Raw genomic sequence first — 21,267 nt, 5'->3', positions numbered from 1 at the left:
CCCGGCCTTAGAGGTAGGAATGAAGAGTTACACGCTGCCGGCGATAAAGGACTGTCTTTTATTTATTTCATTTTCCCATTTATAATTACAGCTATTTAGCCTTTCCGCCAAGAAGTGCAACGCCCTCTCCTTATCTTATTTTCACAACAGCCCTGCGAGGTAGGTTAAGCTGAACAGGCAGTGACTGGCCCAAGGTCACCCAGTGAGCTTCAAGGGTTTGAACCCTTAGCTCCCAAGTCCTAGTCTTACATTCACCATAATAGCTGCCCCTACTTTATTTTTAGAATGGTTCTTAAAATTACTATTATTTGTGTCGTTTTCCACACACACACACACACAATAAAGTCTCAATACGACTCACAAGAAGGTAAAAGAACTGAAAATAAATTTCCCCACGAAAATGGACCCGTGATCGAACAATGATATGATCACTCTTCATTAATATATTTATGGCTTTTCGTTACGTTTAAGTCCTGTCGCTCTAGGAAATTCCTATCTCTATGGTGGAAATTCGTCTCTGGTTTCCATTGCTGGTTAACAGAGGGCGACAAAGCACCATGGTCGAGGCCTGGGCGCCGTACGTCTCTCCGCCCACGCTTTCTCCAGGCCTGGGCGCCGCCATTTTAGGATTAGTCGTAAGTAGAGGCTCTGTACGTATAGAGGGCGCCGCCATTTTGCCATCACCTATCACCGCGAGAAGAGCTTTCCGCTGTAGCTCCGCCCCTATCGCCCTGCGAGAGCTTCGCGGTGCCCGGCGTGAGGGATCCAGACGGTGGCGGGGAAGGATCATGATTCCTTGGTTGGCGCTTGCCCGGCGAGGGCTTTTGGGGGGCGGCTCGGGGTAAGAAGTCGCAGGCCGGGGTGCAAAGGGCTGGGTTGGTCGGGGGGAAGCTCTGGAGCTTCAGTTTGGGAGGGCTGCTGCTGGGGATGCCAGGCGGCTTGTCTCCCTTCAAGGCCCTTCTGCCTTTAAAATTTGCAGGTAAGGCAGAAATCCAACAGGTGGAGCATCTGCCATCGCTGGGCAGGCTGCTGTTGCGGAGCCAGGCAGTTTGTCTCCCTTCAGAGCTCTTCTGCCTTTGAAGTCAGTAGGTAAGGCAGAAATCCAACAGGTGGAGCATCTGCCATCGCTGGGCAGGCTGCTGTTGCGGAGCCAGGCAGTTTGTCTCCCTTCAGAGCTCTTCTGCTTTTAAAATTTGCAGGGAAGGCAGAAATCCAACCGGTGGAGCTTTCACGATTTGCAGCATCGTGGATGCACAAGCTAGTGGGAAAATGTGTCAGGCTAAGACTTGGGAAGATCCAGGTTCGAATCCCTACTCGGCCATGCTCAGTGACCTCCACCCAGTCGCTCGTGTGCAATCTCTCAAGCAGGGGTCTTGAGAGGCAACTTTTGGGCTGGGTTTGTGGCCCACCAGAAATAGCTGGGTACCACCACCGCAGTCACTTTGGGCGCTGCTCCCCGATTCAGAAGCCATGGGGCCCCCTCTCCTTTAGTGGAATAATCTGTTTATCTCAAGAACACGGGATGAGAGCCTCCTTTGGGCTTTATCAGCCTGACTGAGAGTAAAGTGATTTAGTTAAAGGATGGACCCATAGATCAGTGTGGGGAGAGCCCTGCAGAAAGTCCCTGGTTCAGTCTCAGACATCTTCCATTAAAAACATCCTAGGTAGCAGTTTTGGGGAAATGCCCCTTGCCCCAGCCTGTCTGGAACTACTGGCAGTAGCACACAGCATTTCAAAGACACTGAGAGAAACTGGGCTAGATGGGTCATTGGTCTGATCCAGCAGGCTCTTATGGTCTGAAAACCTGGTCAGTGGGAACACTGCTTCCACCAGTATCTGAAGAAGTGTGCATGCACACGAAAGCTCATACCAAGAACTAACTTAGTTGGTCTTTAAGGTGCTACTGGAAGGAAATTTTTTTGTTTTGACTATGGCAGACCAACACGGCTACCTATCTGTAACTGCTTCCACCAGGTTATCCCAGATGACCCTGTTGGATGCATAGCAGATTCATATGTTCATACAGCTTTATTATTATTATTATTATTAATAATAATACCCCACCCATCTGGTTGGGTTTCCCCAGCCACTCTGGGCGGCTTCCAACAAAAGATTAAAAATACATTAAAACTTCAGTCATTAAAAACTTCCCTAAACAGGGCTGCCTTCAGATGTCTTCTAAACATCAGCTAGTTGTTAGTTTCTTTGACATCTCATGGGAGGACATTCCACAGGGCGGGCGCCATTACCAGCTTTCCCCAACTTGGTGTCCTCCAAATGTTTTGAACTACAACTCCCATCAGCCCCAGCCAGCAGTTGTAGTCCAAAACATCTGGAGGGCACCAAGTTAGGGATGGCTGATAACTCACAACTTCTGCACATTCAGCTTTATGTGCTTGGCAAAAATAAAAGGGGCAAAAGGGGGCAGGCATCTGGAGTGGGGGACGATTGGCAATCCCCACCCCCATTGCATCCAATATGTTCCAGCTATGCACAAGTTTAGCTTTACGTACTATCCTTGGAACACAGCCTTTGCATAAGCTGAGAATTGTCTGTAGTTCAGTACAGTGGTACCCCGGGTTACAGACGCTTCAGGTTACAGACTCCGCTAACCCAGAAATAGTACCTTGGGTTAAGAACTTTGCTTCAGGATGAGAACAGAAATCGTGTAGCGGCGGTGCAGCGGCAGCAGGAGGCCCCATTAGCTAAAGTGGTGCTTCAGGTTAAGAACAGTTTCAGGTTAAGAACGGACCTCCAGAACGAATTAAGTACTTAACCCGAGGTACCACTGTAGTATTTCAGACACATCTCTTTCCCTTCCAGATGCTACCAAATTTCTCATCTGTTGGGGGAAAGGTGACAGAACCACTAATACTGTTTTGTTGTGTAGGTAGGTAGACCGGGGATGGAGGTATTACAGCCCAGGTCTTGTGAAGGACCACCTTGACCTACATAACCCAGCCCATACACTTGAGATCTACCAAGGGTCCTTCTTCAGTGCCTGCCTTTTAGGATGGTGATCAAAGAAGATGGGTGCTACTCAGCGAGGGTCCTGAAGCAATCATGGACTTTCCCTTTCAGCTCTGGCATTTGGGAGGCCTTTTGAACACCTTCCTCTTCATGGCTGCCTTTAATTGATATCCATCCATCGCTCGCATCTCTGGAGCAGATTCTCCTGTTCTTCTGCTGCAACTTTTTATTAAGTACTCAACTCTGCTGTACTCTTTGTGAGGGCGCCGTTGCACTTATCAGCAGGTTAAAAAAATACTATTAAACCCAATCAAATATTTTAAAGTCCCCAGAGCTGTGAGAGGCATTGGTTGTTTTTTTGGTTGGTTTGTTTTTTAAACTCCTCCCAGCTCTTCTGATGCCACAGGAGTTGGTGGCTATTGCAGCAAGGCCGTTGGTTCACATGGAAACGCTTGCGATCTGCTGAAGCGATAGCAATCTCTTCCTCTCCATCCTGTTCAGCAAGGTTATAGATGAGCCCGTTTAATTAATTGCTAGGAGTGGTTGCACAATGTTGCGTGGTTGGACAAGGTCTGCAGATGAACTTCTTTTGTGGATGATATTCTTAATTGTATACGCTCTTCATAACGTATGCTGTTGAAGTAGCAATACAGACTTGCAGTGAAAATGGCCCTCTTCCCCCCCCCCATCCCATTCATTCGAGACATCCTTGAATTAAGAAGGTGTTTTCAGGGAGTGGGTGTTAAAATACACAACTGATTGCCCTTTTTATTATTCTTGACTAGTATTTCAAGTGATGTCTGGTTTTTAATTCCCTCTTTTGGTGCGCTGGAATGACAATCGTAAATGTCTTGCAAGTGTATCGAACAATTCTGATGGCCTTTTGAAAACCACTTTTGGGGGGGGGAGTCTTGTGAGGTGGGTCAGTTTGAAAATCAACAGTGAGGCTTTGATCTATATAATTTCTCTCTATGTGGACCAATTGTTGATTTATTTACTACTTTAAAAAAACAAGGACAAACCCTTAAGCATCCTCCAAATCGTTCAGGGCAGTATATGTGAGTTTTCTTCTCTTACCCTTGCTCCTCCTTGTTTTATTCTCACAACCGCCCTGCATGGTAAATCATTTACAAGTACTTTCCTGCTCAATTGGACCAAGACAGCTATGAAATCCAGAATCCGATTCTCACAGTAGCCACCCAGATGCCTGTAGGAAGTCCAGAAGCAGGACTTGAGTGTGACATCGCTCTCCCCACTTGTGATTTCCAGCAGCAACTGGTATTCGGAGGCTTCACTGCATCTTGTGGGAGCGAGTCCCAGAGTTTAGCCCAGTGCTGCATGCAGAAGTATTTCATGCCTTTCTGTCCTGAATCATCCAACATTCAGCTTCGCTGGGCGGTCCCTAGGCTCTAGTATTATGCAATTAGGAGGAGGGGAGCAAAAATCCATCTATTTCCTTTCTTCATGCCATGAGAGAGTGTGACGGGCTTAGGCTACCCAGTGAGCACAATTGCAGGACTTGAACCCTCCCACTGTGGCCTCCTGCATAGACAAAATGGCAGTATCCACACTCGGGAAGGATGCTTTGGCGAAATTGGATGAGCTTCAGAAGTACAAAATAACTTGTGGAAGGAGGGAGATTGCTTGGTAGTCACAGAATACTCAGGGGTAGGGGAAAGAGAGGGGGGGCTAGGGGAGAGGAGGTGGAACAGAAGGGAACCTAGAAGGGGGAACATCCTGGAAAGGCATTGCTGGGCACCCTGAAAAGGAACACACTGCACTGCAACACTTTTGTTGCAGGTACAACTTTTGCCTTTTAAAAGTGCCCCCGTCCTTTAAATCAAGCGACTATCAGCAGGTGGAATTTGATTGGCCAGTCCTGAAAATTAATTTTTAAAACTCCATCTGTCTGCTGTTTTGTTGTTTTTTCAGTCACTGCTCTAGCTATGCTAACCTGCAACCTCCGGCTTCTCTCTCCTTGTGGCAACTGCAGGGCTCCCCTGTCTCGCGGTGTGCAGACAGGTATCCAGAGACTTCAAGGGCAAACTGGGGATTCCGCCAGCCCAGCTGCTGAAGAAGAGGCAGAAGCTGCGAACAACAGCGACTTCAGGTGAGGCGTCGTTTTGCCCGGTTTCGAAAAAAGGCATGAGGCACAGCTGTTGTGACATTCAGAGGGTACAGTATCCTGTGACCCAAAGGGACCACCTTGAGGAACACGCAGAAACCGTAGGAAATTTGAAAACAGATTTTGAAATGCTTTGAAATTGTTTTGTTTGCAGCTTAGTCTCACATGTTTCAAAATTGAATTTCGGGGAGAGAGCCAGCATGCACCCAGGAGGTCCCAGTTTGCACACATCCCTCTCCTCCTTCAACCAGTGTTTGTGGTCCTGGCAGTGACTTCGCTCCTGCTGTGTGCCTTTTCTTCTTTTGTGTCCATGCAAAGACAGAGGGCGAGAAGGACTGCCCTCACTCTGATGTGGCTTCAGGTGTCACTGTGCTGCCAAGCCTCTGAACTTCGCAGTGTGATACAAAACCACACTGAGGGGTGGTACCTATAGGATCCTTCTACAGTGGTGCCTCGCAAGACGAAATTAATTCGTTCCGCGAGTTTTTTCGTCTTGCGATTTTTTCGTCTTGCGAAGCACGGTGTCGGAAAAGTTTTGGAAAAGCTTCAAAAATCACCAAAGTCTTCAAAAACCTCAAAAAAGGCTACCACACCGCGTGCTATGAGTTGCTCCTCGAAGTCAAGTCGCAACTGTATTAATGGTTTTAAGAAAAATGAAACAAACTTGCAAGACGTTTCCGTCTTGCGAAGCAAGCCCATAGGGAAAATCGTCTTGCGAAGCAACTCAAAAAACCAAAAACCCTTTCGTCTTGCGAGTTTTCCGTCTTGTGAGGCATTCGTCTTGCGAGGTACCACTGTACCAAGTCAGAATATTGGTCCATTTAGCTCAGTATTGTCTGCACTGACTTCCAGGATCTCATGCAAGGGATGTTCCTGGCCCTACCTGGAGATATCAGGACTTGACCTTGGGGACTTCTGCATGCAGAGCAGACACCTTACTTCTGAGTTACAGTCCCTCCCCTAGATTTCCTGCCCCCCCTTTTTTTCTTTTTCTTCTTTCTTTCTTTCTTTCTTTCTTTCTTTCTTTCTTTCTTTCTTTTTTTTGCATCTTCAGGTAAAGAAAAATAAAATAGCTGGCTCATATTTGGGTATTGTCTCCACCACCTTGAATTTTAAAGGTGCGGCTAATTTGCAGGTGCAGCTTACAGGAAAAATCTCAAAGCAGTTTACAGCACATTAAAACCTCAAATAAACCAACCGAGAATAAAACAAATTCAAGCTTCAAGGAAAATATTTGAGATCCTTCTCTAAGTGACATTTTGCTTTCCCTATATATTGTTTTAACCTACGTGATTTATATAGCTGCCCCGTAACAGAAGTACTGTAGGAAGCCAGTATGGTTCAGTGGTTAGAGTGTCAGACTAGGACCTGGGAGATCAGGGTTCATATCCCCACTCAGTCATGATGCTCAAAGGGTAACTTGGGGCCAGTCACAGCCTCTTAGCCTAGCTCACAGGGTCATTGCAGGGATTAACTGTGGAGGGGGTGTACTCCTTGGAGAAAAAGATGGGCTGTAAATGCAATATATAAGATCTTCTGCTTGCCTGTTTAAGAAAGCTGGAGGCTGCAGCCAGATAGAGATGTCAGTCGCTAATCTGGCATCCAGAGATCTCCACAGGGTTGCAATTGGACCCATGCCAGTCGCAGAAACGCACCTGGCGCCTGGCTAATTTCTAACACTGAGTGAGGGGGCCTCTGAGCCATCTGTGAATGAGTTAATGAAATTAGGGTGGGGGAGATGCCTGCTTAGTCCCAATTTAATTTTACTAAACCTGAGCATCTTAAAGGTAGGAGAATGGGCAAAGTGAAGCAAGAGTAAGCCAAGTGCACTGTTTGCTGTTAAGACTTCTTAAACCTCCCCAGGCCACACAGAGGTTCTTCTCTGAATGCCCAGACCGTGTTAAGTTTTGCATCAAAACTTCACATTCTCCCTTCCCATTTCACTTTTCAGCTTTTACCCCCCGGCACCAGGGAAAGGGAGCACTCTGCGGTGGGATGGGAAGAAGTTCGAAGAGATCCCAATAGCTCACATCAAAGCTACATATAACAAGTAAGTGGCAAGTTTCTCCTGTGGTGGATTTGCCCCGAGCGTGCAGTTTGGGGTGGGGATCTGTCCCACTTTAGCGATGGGGCTGAATAAAGACAACATGGAAATGTCCAACCTGACTTAACTGTGGATGGTTTTACACAACGTTTTGCAAAAATAATAATATCAAATGCCATTAAAGTTCTATATGACTCGGGTGGCGCTGTGGTCTAAACCACAGAGCCTAGGGCTTGTCGATCAGAAGGTCGGCGGTTCAAATCCCTGTGACGGGGTGAGCTCCCCTTGTTCAGTCCCAGCTCCTGCCAACCTAGCAGTTTGAAAGCACCTCAAAGTGCAAGTAGATAAATAGGTACTGCTCCCGCGGGAAGGTAAACGGTGTTTCCATGCACTGCTCTGGTTCGCCAGAAGCAGCTTAGTCATGCAGAAGCTGTTTGCAGACAAACGCTGGCTCCCTTGGCTTATAGAGCAAAATGAGTGCGCAACCCCAGAGTCGTCCGTGACTGGACCTAACGGTCAGGGGTACCTTTACATTTACCTTTAAGGTTCTATATAAAGAAAATTATGCACCGGTTCACACTAATTCCTATAATTCTGTGAGACTTATGAGAAGGCTAAAGAGGGATGCCCCCATCTCCTTCCCCACAATTATTTGCTATATGTTTAGAGCCATTGGCTGTAGCCCTCTGCAATACTAAAGATCTACAAGGATATTGAATTACAGTGGTAACTCAGGTTAAGAACTTAATTCGTTCTGGAGGTCAGTTCTTAACCTGAAGCACCACTTTAGCTAATGAGGCCTCCCGCTGCCGCTGCGCCACTGCTGTGTGATTTCTGTTCTCATCCTGAAGCAAAGTTCTTAACCCGAGGTACTATTTCTGGGTTAGCAGAGTCTGTAACCTGAAGTGTATGTAACTCAAGGTACCACTGTACAGCTGAAATTAATACATGTATGAGACTGGAGTTATTGAATATATGACTCCCTTTGGCGGACATCTGAGGGTTAAGTATATGATGGTCAGACTGTGAAAGCTGACTGGTAATGTCTACAATCTTCAGCCATCTCTCTGTAAAAGCATAACGCTTTGGGGAAGAGAAGGGAGGGAGGGTCACAATTTTTATTGGGGTGTTTCATGATGTTATTGTATTTGTTGTATCTCTTTATCCTTAAAAGTGATTTTATTATTTATACCTCGCCCATCTGGCTGGGTTTCCCCAGCCACTCTGGGCGGCTCCCAACATAATTAAAAGCACAATAGAACATCAAACATTAAAAACTTCCCTAAACAGGGCTGCCTTCAGATGTTTTCTGAAAAGCAGATAGTTGTTTATTTCCTTGACATCTGGTGGGAGGGCGTTCCACAGGGTGGGTGCCACTACCAAGAAGGCCCTCTGCCTGGTTCAATGTAACCTCACTTCTCGCAGTGAGGGAACCACCAGAAGGATCTCACTGTCTGGGCTGAACGATGAGGGTGGAGATGCTCCTTCAGGTATATGACGAAGGGGGTGGAGCAGTTTCCGCTGTGAGGTTACAGCATTTGGGTTTTTTTAGTCTAGAGAAAAGGCAAGCAAGGAGTGACGTGACAGAAGTGTGGAAACCATGCCCTCTTCTCTTCCCTCCTTGCAGCACTCACATCCTGATCACCTCGCATGAGAACGTCGCCTTGACCCTGTCGACCTGCGGTAGCGAAGGGTTCAAGAGCGCCAGGAAGGCCACCGCCATTGCAGCACAGACCACGGGGATCGCAGTAGCAGCTGTGAGTGAAATCCAAGTCGCGGCACCCCTGGAGGCAAAGATTTTCCCGATAGGGAAGGGCGGGGGCCAGTTTTCCCGCTTGGACGGATCTTCTTGATGCAGGCGGGGAATCCCAGTGTGTTGGCTCTGTGTTACTTGCACAGAGCTCCTCGCTTGCATCCTGCACCTAGATGATGACCACAAAACTCTTTGCACATTTAAACAGCTGTAATATATGCTAGGTAAAACCTCAGCGCCTAGGGCTTGCCAATCGCATGGTCGGCGGTTCGAATCCCCGCGGTGGGGTGAGCTCCCGTTGTTCGGTCCCAGCTCCTGCCCACCTAGCAGTTCGAAAGCACCCCTAAGTGCAAGTAGATAAATAGGTACCGCTTTTTAGCGGGAAGGTAAACAGCGTTTCCGTGTGCTGTGCTGGTGCCGGCTCGCCAGAGCAGCTTCGTCACGCTGGCCACGTGACCCGGAAGTGTCTCTGGACAGCGCTGGCCCCCGGCCTCTTAAGTGAGATGGGCGCACAACCCTAGAGTCGGACACGACTGGCCCGTACGGGCAGGGGTACCTTTACCTTTACCTTAATATATGCTAGTATTTTTATTAGATGTTAAACTTACTGGTCACTTGTCACCCAAAGAGTCTCCAAGTGACATTGAAAAAATATTCACACATACAGTGGTACCTCAGTTTTCAAAGATCTCCGTTGATGAACATTTCAGTTTTCAAACGCCGTAGACCCGGAAGTAAATGCTTTGGTTTTCGAACACACCTCAGAAGTCAAACAGGAAACACAGCTTCCGCTGAGTGCAAGATCCTGAGGCCTAGCTGTCAGTTATTGAGTTTTGGGTTTTTGACCGTTTCAAACTCGGACGGTCTTCCGGAACGGATTACGTTTGAAAACTGAGGTACCACTGTACATTGTACTGTAGAAAAAGGGAAGGAGGGGGTCATATAACACGTTAATGTTTGAAGGAACGTATGAGGGGGGCAGCCCCCCAATAACAGTGATAGAAAACATTGGCAGCACGCCTCCAAGAAACAAAACAATATTCCCACCCAGTAACCAGCAGATAATAATAATAATAAACCCACCTCCATTAGCTTGTCAACCTGTGATTTTGATATTGAAATCTTCCCCTCTCCACCCAGAAGACATTGGAGCCCTCAATTCTCGGCAAGATCTTGATCACAAAGATGTTTGCACAAGCAATAGAAAACATGCCGTTGGTTCAGTGGCAAACCCAGGCTTGTGGCTGCATAGTGTAAAAGGAAATATCTGAGTACAGCACTAAAGCCAGTGAGAAAAGGGCTGCAGGGATCACTCTCTCCTTGAAACAGAGCCCCCTTCTTATTTGGGGGCTCGTTCCCTCACTTGATTGACTCATTAACCCATTTAGTTTTGCACATTCTTTCAAGATGGAAATTGGTTTTCTCCTACATCTAGTTCAGTCCAGAGTGCTTGTGAAGAGCTTCTGCGCAGAGATGATGGATGTGTATTGTCAGTTCTTGGTGTCCCAAGGGTCTTGCTAACAGCTTTCTGGGTGTTGGTGTATGTTTTAAGTGGGCTCAGAAAATGGGAATGAGCATTATAAAGGGAAAAGTTCCAGTGTGCCCTGAAATGGGTGGCTTATATTGAGCACTGGTCCTGCTCATTGAAATCAATGGGCCTAAGTCAGCCACATTCATTAAATTACTCTGAGTAAGACAAACATGTGACTATCACCCTAATTATTTATTTCTAAGATTTGTATTTGCAGTATTGCTATAGAAGAAAAGACCACTAAAATAGCCACTAGATGGCAACCTTCCCATATTATATTCAGGGCATCCCATATTCTCTCTAGAAAGTTGCCAGTAGCCAGTTTGGAAGTAGGAGACATTTAACAATGCTGCCAATGCGGTGGGATTAAATGCCCTAGAACGGAACATTTCCGTTTTGCAAATGTAGCAAGTTCTCTCACATTGCAAGGCCATAATTCTCGTCCGCAGCCTGCTTTTTCTCTCTCTTTTTTTGCATCTTAATTCATAGAATCATAGAACTGTAGAGTTGGAAGGGACCCGAAGCATCATCCAGTCCCATTCCCTACAGTTCCCTTCCTCCCAGAATGCCCTTTTCCCTTTAACGTAATATGGCTGATAGAGAGGAAACCACTACCACTTAGAGCCTATTTGCACAAGCCCCATCGGTACCTCTGCAACTGCAAAGCTCTTTTCCTGCGGTTTCCAATCCATCACCATTATATAAAAAAAGATACAGTGGTACCTTGAGTTACAGATGCTTCAGGTTACATACGCTTCAGGTTACAGACTCCGCTAACCCAGAAATAGTACCTTGGGTTAAGAACTTTGCTTCAGGATGAGAACAGAAATCGTGCGGCGGCAGCAGGAGGCCCCATTAGCTAAAGTGGTGCTTCAGGTTAAGAACGGACCTCCGGAACGAATTAAGTACATAACCAGAGGTACCACTGTAATTCCCTTGTCTGTGGTTTCTTAGAACAGGCCAAGGGCCCATCTAGTCCATCATTCTGGCCTCTAAGGGGCCGGCAAGATGCCTCTGGGATGCTCACAAGCAGAACTTGGAAGGCGTCATCACTTTTCCCACCTTAAGTACCCAACCACTCTTACTCAGAGGCAATATGGTCTCCGACAGTGGAGGTACAACGTGGCCATTGTGGTCAAGAGCCTCCATGAATTTGTCTACTCTTCTAAAGCCATCCGAGGTGTTGGCAATCTTGTGGCAGTGAGTTCCACAGCTCAGTTGTGTGAAGAAAGATTTGCTTGCCTTCCGCCTGCCAATGTTCTGCTTTGTTGAATGGCTCCGGAATGTAACATTACCAAAGAGGGAGGAGAACGATTTCTTATCTACTTGGTTCTCAACATCCCATCGTCTTATCACGTTGCTCCTCACCCACCGTTTTTCCTAAGCTGAAAAGGGTTGTAACCTTCTGTCGGACGGCAGCTGCTTTCCTAAGCCACATTTGTTGTGATTCTCAGTTTTATGCAACTCCGAAAAGCTTCCTTGCAATCAAGATCTAGCCACTCTGCTCTCTCTCCCTCCTCACCACCAAGCAGCTGCTCAGTTGCTGACTTACCATTCTTCCTAAGGAAATCGTTAAACCAGTGTGGTTAGAGCATTGGACCCGGACCCGGGTGACCAGGGTTCGAATTCCCACCAAAGTCATAAAGCTCATTAGGGGATTCGCTCTCAGCCTGGCCGACCTCGCAATGCTGTTGGGAGGTTAAAACAGAGGAGGAGGAGAACGATGCACTGCACCTTGAGCATTTTGGAGGGTAGGTGGAGTATAAATGCACTAAGTATGTAAATAAATATATAGAAAGAAATATGACCATCAAAATGACTGACACAATCCTAAAATTGTCTGCTTCCCCCCCCACCGTACTATTCCCCCCTTCATCCTTCCTGCTATGGAGAGAGCTCTACTCGCAAGCCACTGGATTCTAGGGGCATGTTATATTTATAATAATATATAATAATAATATATTTATTATTATTATTATATTTCAGGTACTGACCCTAAACAGGAAGGTTTGTCTCTAGGAGGCTGCCCACCTCAATGACATTCAAAGCTCATGCTCTTGTCGCAAGCCTGAGGGACTGTCTTCGTATAGATTTAGTAAGCTGCTCCGGTGGGGAGGGGTGATTTTTGGCTCAAGCACAATGCGAAGGTGCTTAAAAACCAAGCAAGACACAGACCAACCTGGCCCCATCTACCGACCAGAGAAGGAGCAGCTTGCTTTCCTCTTCCCTCCCTTTTCCATTTTCCTTTGATGAGATGTCTATGAGAGCATGACCTTGCTGGCAGGCACAGTCTTTATATATGCAGCGCTCAGAAAATGTCAGGTGCTTGAGAACTGTTTAATAACAATAGCAAATGTGGAGACCGAACGTGGGGGTGGCTCTTTGGCTAAATGTGCAAAACGTCTTTGTTTTCCCCACCTAGAAAGCATCGGCGAAGGGTGTGTCCCACGTCCGAGTTGTGGTGAAAGGCCTAGGACCTGGCCGATTGGTAAGTGCCTGCATTTCCTTACTGAGGATTCTCATTGGTCCTGCTGTGCTCATTGAAATTAATGGACATTACAAGCTTACGTCCATTCTATTTTAATCCACCCTGGGTGCTGTTGGTGCAGATGGCACATGACAGGGTGGCAAAATAGAAGAAGGCAAGTCTCTGCCCCAGCCCCCAAGGAACACACAGCCTTTTACATTTTGAAAGCAGGAGAGATGCAACAATGAAAAGGTAGAAGCAGAAACAAATGTGGGGGACGGACATTAGCCGGTTGTTTCAGTTGATGATGAGGACTAATGGGGATTGTCAAGAACTTACATGGCTCAAGGCACAGTTCTGGGATGAAACTTTCCTTAAAACGTGCCTTTGCTAATTTATATGCATAGGTGACTCTGGGAAATGAAGGGTCAAGCAATTTTTCCATTGAGAAACTGACCTGTGGCAAAGGAAGTAGCCTCAATTTGGAGTCTTGTTTCTGCCTGAACTTGCTGGCCACTGAGCCACCCCATCTCTCCTTAGCTGCTGTTCGTTCTCCCTGGGGAGGTTCATCAGGCACCTTCCTTATAAATCTTTAGGCGCCAGGCAAAAAGCATTCCTCTTCAACCAGGCCTTCAGCTGATTAATATTCTACAGCCTTTAAAATGTGGGGTTTTTTTTGGGGGGGGGGGTATTGTAAGGGACGTGGGTGGCGCTGTGGGTTAAACCACTGAGCCTAGTACTTGCCGATCAGAAGGTCGGCGGTTCGAATCCCCGCGATGGTGTGAGCTCCCGTTGCTCGGTCCCTGCTCCTGCCAACCTCGCAGTTTGAAAGCACGTCAAAGTGCAAGTAGATAAATAGGTACCACTTTGGCAGGAAGGTAAATGGCGTTTCGGTGCGTTGCTCTGGTTCGCCAGAAGCGGTTTAGTCATGCTGGCCACATGACCCAGAAGTTGTACACCGGCTCCCTTGACCAACAAAGCGAGATGAGCGCTGCAACCCCAGAGTCAGCCATGACTGGACCTAATGGTCAGGGGTCCCTTTACCTTTACCTTATTGTTCTCTTGCTTCTGTTTTAACTACTTATTTGTGGTTTGATCTCATGTTTTTATCTTGTGAACTGCCCTGAGATCTTTTGTTGAAGGGCTGTATATAAATCTAATAAATAAATACATCTCCCCACCCTTCCCCCACCCCTGAAGCAGTTAGGCTTGGGAGGGGGGGGGGAGAGAATAGACCCTTCTACTGGGAACCTATAGAAGAGTTGCGTCCCCCACACTAAAGCCTAATTGCCATACAAAGGGTGCCATTTTCACAGGGGCCACAGCACACGGGGAGAAGCCTTCTCTCTCCCACTTTTGCCCCCCTGAAAACATCCCCGCCTACCCCCAAGCTGTAATTAAGCATGGAGAGAAGGGAACTTTCGCTTGGCTCTAATAGAAGGGTTTTCTCCACAAACCGAATTACAGTAGAGGGGAAGAGGATGGAGAGGACACCACAGACCGGATAGGAAGGTGGTCAGGGAAGGTCTTGGGTTCAATACGCAGCATCTTATTCATCTATTGCATTTATATCCCGCCTTTTTCTCCACAACCACCCTGTGGAGTAGGCTAGGCTGAGAGGCAGTGGCTGACCCAAGCCTCATGGGCCAAGCGGGGATTTGAACCCTGGTCTCCCAGGTCCTAGTCGGCCACTCGAACCGCTACACTACACTGGCTCATCTCCAGGTGAGGCTGGGAGAACTTCTGCCAATCAGTGTGTAGACCCAGGATTCCCCAACCCATGCCCTCCGTCTGTTGTGGACTACAGTTCTTATCATCCCCAGGCAGTATGTCCAGTGGTCAGGGATGGTGGAAGGTCTGGAAAGCCTGATTTTGACAATAAAGTGGTTTGATTCCATATAAGGCCCAATCAGCACTCTGCTTTAAACAATCATGGCTTCCCTCCCAAAGAACTCTGGGAAGTGTAGTTTGTTAAGAGTTGTTAAGATTCCTTAATTCTTCTCACGGAGTTGCACAGTGGTGCAACCATCTTTCCCTCTTCCCAGGGAACTCTTAAGAATTATAGCTCCAAGAGGGGAGCAGGGGGTCTCCTGGCAACTCTCAGCACCTTTAACAAACAGCATTTTGAGGGGAAGCCATGATTGCTAAATTGGTTAAACCACAGTGTGTTTCTTTTTTTTTAAAGGTATAGTACAGATGGGGCCCGAGTCAGCTTCAGTCTCATATTCCCATGCAGGAAGCTAAATGATGTGTTGTCTGAAGGGTGGAAAACACACTTCTCTCTCTCTCTCTCTCTCTCTCTCTCTCTCTCTCTCTCTCTCTCTCTCTTTCAGGCAGCCATCAAAGGACTTACCATGGGTGGCTTGGAGGTGATTTCCATTACAGACGACACCCCGATCCCACACAATGGCTGCCGGCCTCGAAAGGCACGAAGGCTGTGAATCGGGAGCAGAGGGTCGAAAAGAGAGAGGAAGAGAGACTACGTTTGGGGCTTGTGCAAGTCTGGTTCTGATGTGCCTCCTGTAGCCATCTTGAGGGGGCAGTGCTACCTGCCCCTCATTCCTTCGACAAAATGGAGATGGCCTTGAGCCCAGTCACAGAACAAGCGGCTGTTTTTATCATCCAAACAAATCTTGCCTATAAAATCTGTAGGTTAAAGTTGCCGCCTCTAAATGTCTCCTTTCTCAGGCTGCCACATGGGGTTGCATTTATATTTTACTCTATTTTCTCCCAGGGAGAGGGATTGATGGCCAAGCCACTCTGTCACCTGCTGCTCTGTGAAGGAAACAGGGGGTCATATCCCTACGTTTAAAGCCCACAGCTTCACCCCCAAAGAATCCTGGGAAGTGTAGTTTGCCCCTTCTCAGAGGTGCGGTTCCCAGAACCTTTAGCGAACTACACTTCCCAGGATTCTTTGGGGGTGAAGCCGTGTGCTTTAAATGTCTAATGTGGAGGAGAGTCTCTTTTCCAAAGAAGACCGGAAGGAAGTAGGGCTGTTCCTGGAACTTCTCAGGGAAGTGGAGTGGGTGGGTGTGAGAGCATGCCACAATTTGTTTCCCTACACCCTGCCACACAGCTCGGAAGGTAGGTTGCTCCCAGTCCCCCCTCCCGAGTTCCCCAGTTTAAACAGCCCTGTTATCTGTTCCCGATAACCTCGCAGCTGCGACCCACAAATGTTGACCATTGCAGCTGGGAGGTTGGCTGATTACTCAAAGCCAGCCTTGCAAGAAAGCTGAGCAGAGCCGATGCTTATAGTTAATGAACAGCCAGCAAACATACTTTGTTTTGTCATGAGCGCTAATGGGGCGTAGATTGCTCCCCTTCGGTCCAGCTGCCAGCTCCAAAGTGAATGTTGTTGTGTCTGACTCCCTCCCCTTGATGCCATTATTTTCCCTTCTTTGGTTCCTAATGTTGTAATCAACTCTGCTCTTCTTTAAAAGAAAGGGTGCCATGGCAACCAGGCAGCCATTTTAACTCCTGACTGCCCTTGTTATGCATTGCTGAAAAAAATGACTCTTTTCCCTCCCTCCCCAACTTTTCTTGCTTCTCTTTTTTTATTTATTTGTGTTTGCAGAGAGGGGAAGGATTGGAATCAACTTGTTTTGCTTTTAGGCAGGTACAGAGATGGGGTTTGGATTTGAACCGGTTAGGAAGAATGCAAAATGAGCGCAGTGGCCCACCCAGTCAGGACCGCAATCTCACAAGGACCAGCTCCCGCCATATGAACAGACCTGGACCCTGCAGTCATTATCTGAGGCCCTTCTTCATGTGCCTCCTATGCGACAGGGTCTGGAGCACAGCAACACGAGAACAGGCCTTCTTGGTGGTAGCTCCCCGCTTGTGAAATGCTCTTCCCAGGAAGGCCTGTGTGGTGCCTTCATTACATCTCTCTAGGCACCAGGCAAAAACATTTCTCTAAAACCAGACCTTTGGCTGATTCAACAAGACCTCCTGCACCCACGATATGAAACCTAAGTTGCCTACAGGGGTGCATGTCAAAATTTGAACGCAGTTCTATTACTGAAAACAACCCAAGTGTCTTTGGGCTCCTTAAAAGACAAAGGACTACATTTGATCAGATGTGTGATTTTCAGGTACATCTGTGGGAAGAAGGCAGCAATTGTAAGAAGTGAGGTTGGAGATGCAGAAAAGAACAGTGATAATCTTGCACTTAACAGAAATAATTCACAGAATGGTACACAGAATTCCTGGCACTGGAAAGCCAATTAACACACAACATAGGCTAAAAAATAATTTATTTATTTATTGTTCTATCCAGAGCTCTTTTTGCAGCTCAGGTAGGCGCCATTGCCATTATAAGAGAACAAGGGAGGCATTCATGATGAGTTTTGGCAGCAGAAGTTTGTTGCAGAATAGGATGCGCAAGCTGGTTGCCTTTGAATCTGTTCCACAATAGCACAACTTCCTGTAATGAGTTTCTGCTAGCACAGCTGTCACACTGGATTCCTCTGTTGCACAACATCAAAACGCGTCCTGCCGCAAGTGGACAGAAAACCCGAGTTTCTCTTCAATCCGCTAGCATCGAAACACCACACCTTTTTCAGAGGTTAACGCGTGAACATCCCCAAGATGCAGCCCTTCAGCTTTCCCCTTTTAAAATAGCACCGTTAACATTTGTGTAAGCCGCAAAGCTCGGCCTGGCAAGCCAGCCTGTCTCAGTGAGGAACGCGGCCCATTATTGCCTGGGAGCAATCTGGTGCCTGCCCTTCTATACATTTGTGTTTGCTTTGCTCTTCAGATCCTTGTGCATCTCTCGCTTGGGCAAAGGCGGGCTTGTTACCTTTCCAGCTGCCCATTAGGCCAGGGAAATGTAACATCTTGACATGTTTGCTTCCTTGCAGATCCTCCAGCTCAGCATAATCTCCAGTAGGGGTTTGTAAACATCGGCCTCTCTGCCTTTGTCTTTCAGACTTAGTGGGGTATCTTGTGACTCCATGGCAGTGATATGGCTAACGAAGATGAGCTCCCGAGAACTTTCCTATACTGTACTCTGGAGCTGGCTATAGCTAAAGAACATCCTTTTTTTTCCTCCTAGCCCTTATGCTGCTGTCAAATTCCCCCTCCCTTTTTTGAAAACTAACCCTATTTTGGGATTCACTCACATTAAGTTTGTTGTGATCACCAAGGTGTGGTGCAACATTTTCAACTGTCAAAGTGTCCTGACAGACATTGTCTTGCCGCAAAAAGCCACTGTAGAGCTGGAAATAGTAAGTGAATCGAAAAGAAAAGCAACGAGGAAGCGCAGTCTAAACCATGGTTTGCCTGTTCTACTTTTGGAAGCGTAGACCATGGTTATTCTAAACCAGGCACCCCCAAACTTGGCCCTCCAGATGTTTTGGGACTACAACTCCCATCATCCCTAGCTAACAGGACCAGTAGTCAGGGATGATGGGAATTGTAGTCCCAAAACATCTGGAGGGCCAAGTTTGGGGGGGTGCCTGTTCTAAACTATGGTTTGCACAAACTATGGCTTAGCAGGCTGTCTGAACTTTGCCTCTCCCATTAAGCCATGAAGAAGGACTTGAGTTAAGCCTGCCACCAGCATCCCTAAAGTTTTTAAATGTAGTTTGCAAAAGTGTTCTTTTCCACTCAGCCTTCTTTGAACTACTCTCACTGTCTGCTCAACTTGTTGATAGCGGGGCGGGGGGGAGGGGAGAGACCCTACATAATCAATAATCAACTTGATTTGCCTCACCAGGTTGTTTTGTGAGGAAGGGTGTGGTATAAAATAAATAATACCTATTAAGTAAAATTGAGGAGGGAATATGAAAGGGGAAAATAATTGTGCCAAGTCAATCAGCAGTAGTTTTCTTTTAAAAATAAAATCAAAGCTAGTTGTCATTCTTCCCTTATTTGAGATTTCGAACCCCTCCCCTCCCCGCCAAAAGCATCTCCGCTTTCCTTTCTGTCAGTGAAATGTGTCAGGTGTTAAGTTCTGGTGCCTATTCAAATTTTCAATTACAGAGTTAATTAAAGGTTAGTGCCTTTAAATACCTGGCAGCACTAACTACAGCAGGTGGGGGAGAGGGCGACGCTGGGAAGGAATGAGGACAGATTGGAAAAATGAACTGAAGTTTCAGGAGAGTTCTTTGGAAAGGGCTGCTCTCTACGCAGGTTTGGCCAAGGAGGAAAATACGGTAGCTTCTACATGAAAATATTTGGATCATTTTGTCCTCCTGGATCACATCGGAGTTTCAACTGGTTCAAATGTTTTGGGACTGGAAAACGCTTCAGAATGTAAATACTGACCACTGACACCCAAAACTTTGAAAATGTTTTAGAGAAATTAACACAAAAGCTAAGGTCACTAAGGGCTGACCAGGAGGCAAAAAATGAAGGACCTGTTTGAGAAAATATGGGAAGCGTTTATTGATTACACAAATGTAAATGATGCCTGCCCCCCCCCCCATGTATTCTGGATTGTGGATCTTTTGAGTTATTTTCTCTCTAAGGAAAAATGAATAGTTAATCAGTTTGTATAGTCACTGAGATTTTTTAAACCTGTTAATAGTCACCTTTTTGTTTTATCCTTAGTATTTTTTTAAAAAAAGTTTAATATAAATCTGTTTTCAAAAAATAAAAGCACATTTTCTTCCCCGACTGCACCCAATAGACTGCAAAAGGGATGCAGGTGGCGCTGTGGTCTAAACCACTGAGCCTCTTGGGCTTGCCGATCAGAAGGTTGACAGTTTGAATCCCCGCAATGGGGTGAGCTCCTGTTGCTCGGTCCCAGCTCCTGCCAACCTAGCAGTTTGAAAGCACGCCAGTGCAAGTAGATAAATAGATACAGCTGTGGCAGGAAGGTAAACGGTATTTCCATGTGCTCTGGTTTCCGTCATAGTTTAGTCCTGCTGGCCACATGACCCGGAAAGCTGTGGACAAACACCGGCTCCCTTAGCCTGAAAGCGAGATGAGTGCCGCAACCCCATAGTCGCCTTTGACTGGACTTAACTGTCCGTGGGTCCTTTACCTTTTGCACCCAATAGTTGGACATTCTCAAAGGTAAGGTGCCTGCATGAAACAAAGGTGCTTCCATTGGTCAATTTCACCAAATCTGGCATTTGGAGCTGAGATGTCTTTGTGGCAGGGAGGCGAGGGAAGCAAGTTCCCTGGAACTGTTTCACACCTGCCCGATGGGATATGAGTAATGCAACAAAGGACGCAGCCTTATACCCAGGTCAGACCATGGCTCCCTCTAGCTCAGCACTGGCTCTGCTGCCTGGCAGTGGCTTCCCAGGGTTTTAGGTTGCCAGCGCTATATGGAGAAGCCACGAGGGATTGAAGCAGGGAAACCTCTGCATGCCAGAGCGACTGTGTTTCTGAAGGGACAGGTTGGTCTGCTGAACATGATCTTCCCGGCAGGCAGGAGGTGCTCGCATCTCATGGCCCTCAGTCCGTTCTGACTTGCAGCAGAGTGCATCTCCTTTTGATTCAAGAACACAGACTAGCCGTTCAAAAAATATTTGAGGAGAGTGCAATGCAGGCTCTGTGAGAGGTGTAGCCTGGGGAAAAGGAAAGGGGCTGGCTTGAGATCCTGAGGGCCAGATAGAAAGGCCTGAAGGGCCACTTTCATGTCCTGGGCCTGTGGTTCCCCATCTCTGCGTTATTTTCAGGAGGGTGGTACAGGGTTGAGGACCCCTCCCCTAGCGCTACTTCTCCGAAATTGAAGGCCCCTGTGGCTGCTTAGAAAAAGAAAAACACATTCAAAACCTCCAGAGGACCAACTGCACATCTCCCATATCTCGTCACTTTCAACCCTGCACAGATGCATAATATTTTGGTCCTCTTGTGTCCCGTATGGGGAATGTAAGCTCTTTGGGGCAGAGACCCAATGTCCTGATGTACCTCGGTCAAAATGGCGGCGCGGTGCGGATCACAACAAACGTTCAACCTTTGGGAGTCGCTTCCGATTGCTTTCCACAAGCCCAGGTGGCATTTATTCACCCGGCTCGCCTTTCCACATTCCTTAAGCACATTTTTCGCAGGGCAAAGAAGATCAAGGGCCCTTCAGTTGTTGTTTCTGTACTTTGGCCACCCTCTCCACTCTCTGCAAGACACCCTGGCTTTAATTGGCGTACTCTTTCCATCTCTGGAGCTGCTAAGGTGCTTTTGTTATCGAGCCGGCTAAAAGCCTCCAAGAGGCCTTGCCCTGATGGAGGAGTTTGGTAAAGGAGGCAGATGGAAGAAGCAGGCAGCTTCCTTCGTTCCTTGGAAGCACTGAATGGGGAGGGCAGTCTCTACTACAGACAGACCCTCCAAGTGTCCCAATTTTCCAGGGACAGCCCGGAATGACAGAAACCGTCCTGGTTTCTGACTTGATCCCAGAATGTGTGCCAGGGCAAAAACAGAGTCCTGT

The 21,267-nt window shown here is 47.2% G+C and overlaps 1 protein-coding gene across 1 annotated transcript; it reads left to right on the top strand.

Moving 5' to 3' along the window:
• Positions 1 to 542: 542 nt before the first annotated feature.
• Positions 543 to 15,548, top strand: MRPS11 (mitochondrial ribosomal protein S11). Its single transcript, XM_028705949.2, has 6 exons — positions 543 to 841; positions 4,964 to 5,080; positions 7,047 to 7,145; positions 8,767 to 8,896; positions 12,846 to 12,911; positions 15,224 to 15,548. Exons 1-6 carry the CDS (start codon positions 558 to 560, stop codon positions 15,329 to 15,331), a joined length of 804 nt encoding a protein of 267 aa, XP_028561782.2. The 5' UTR covers positions 543 to 557; the 3' UTR covers positions 15,332 to 15,548.
• The last annotated feature ends 5,719 nt before the right edge of the window (positions 15,549 to 21,267 follow it).

Source organism: Podarcis muralis, chromosome 14, assembly GCF_964188315.1.
Source record: "Podarcis muralis chromosome 14, rPodMur119.hap1.1, whole genome shotgun sequence".
Taxonomy (NCBI): domain Eukaryota; kingdom Metazoa; phylum Chordata; class Lepidosauria; order Squamata; family Lacertidae; genus Podarcis; species Podarcis muralis.
The sequence above is the reverse complement of the archived record's forward strand: the minus strand, read 5'-3'. Positions and strand labels throughout refer to the sequence as shown.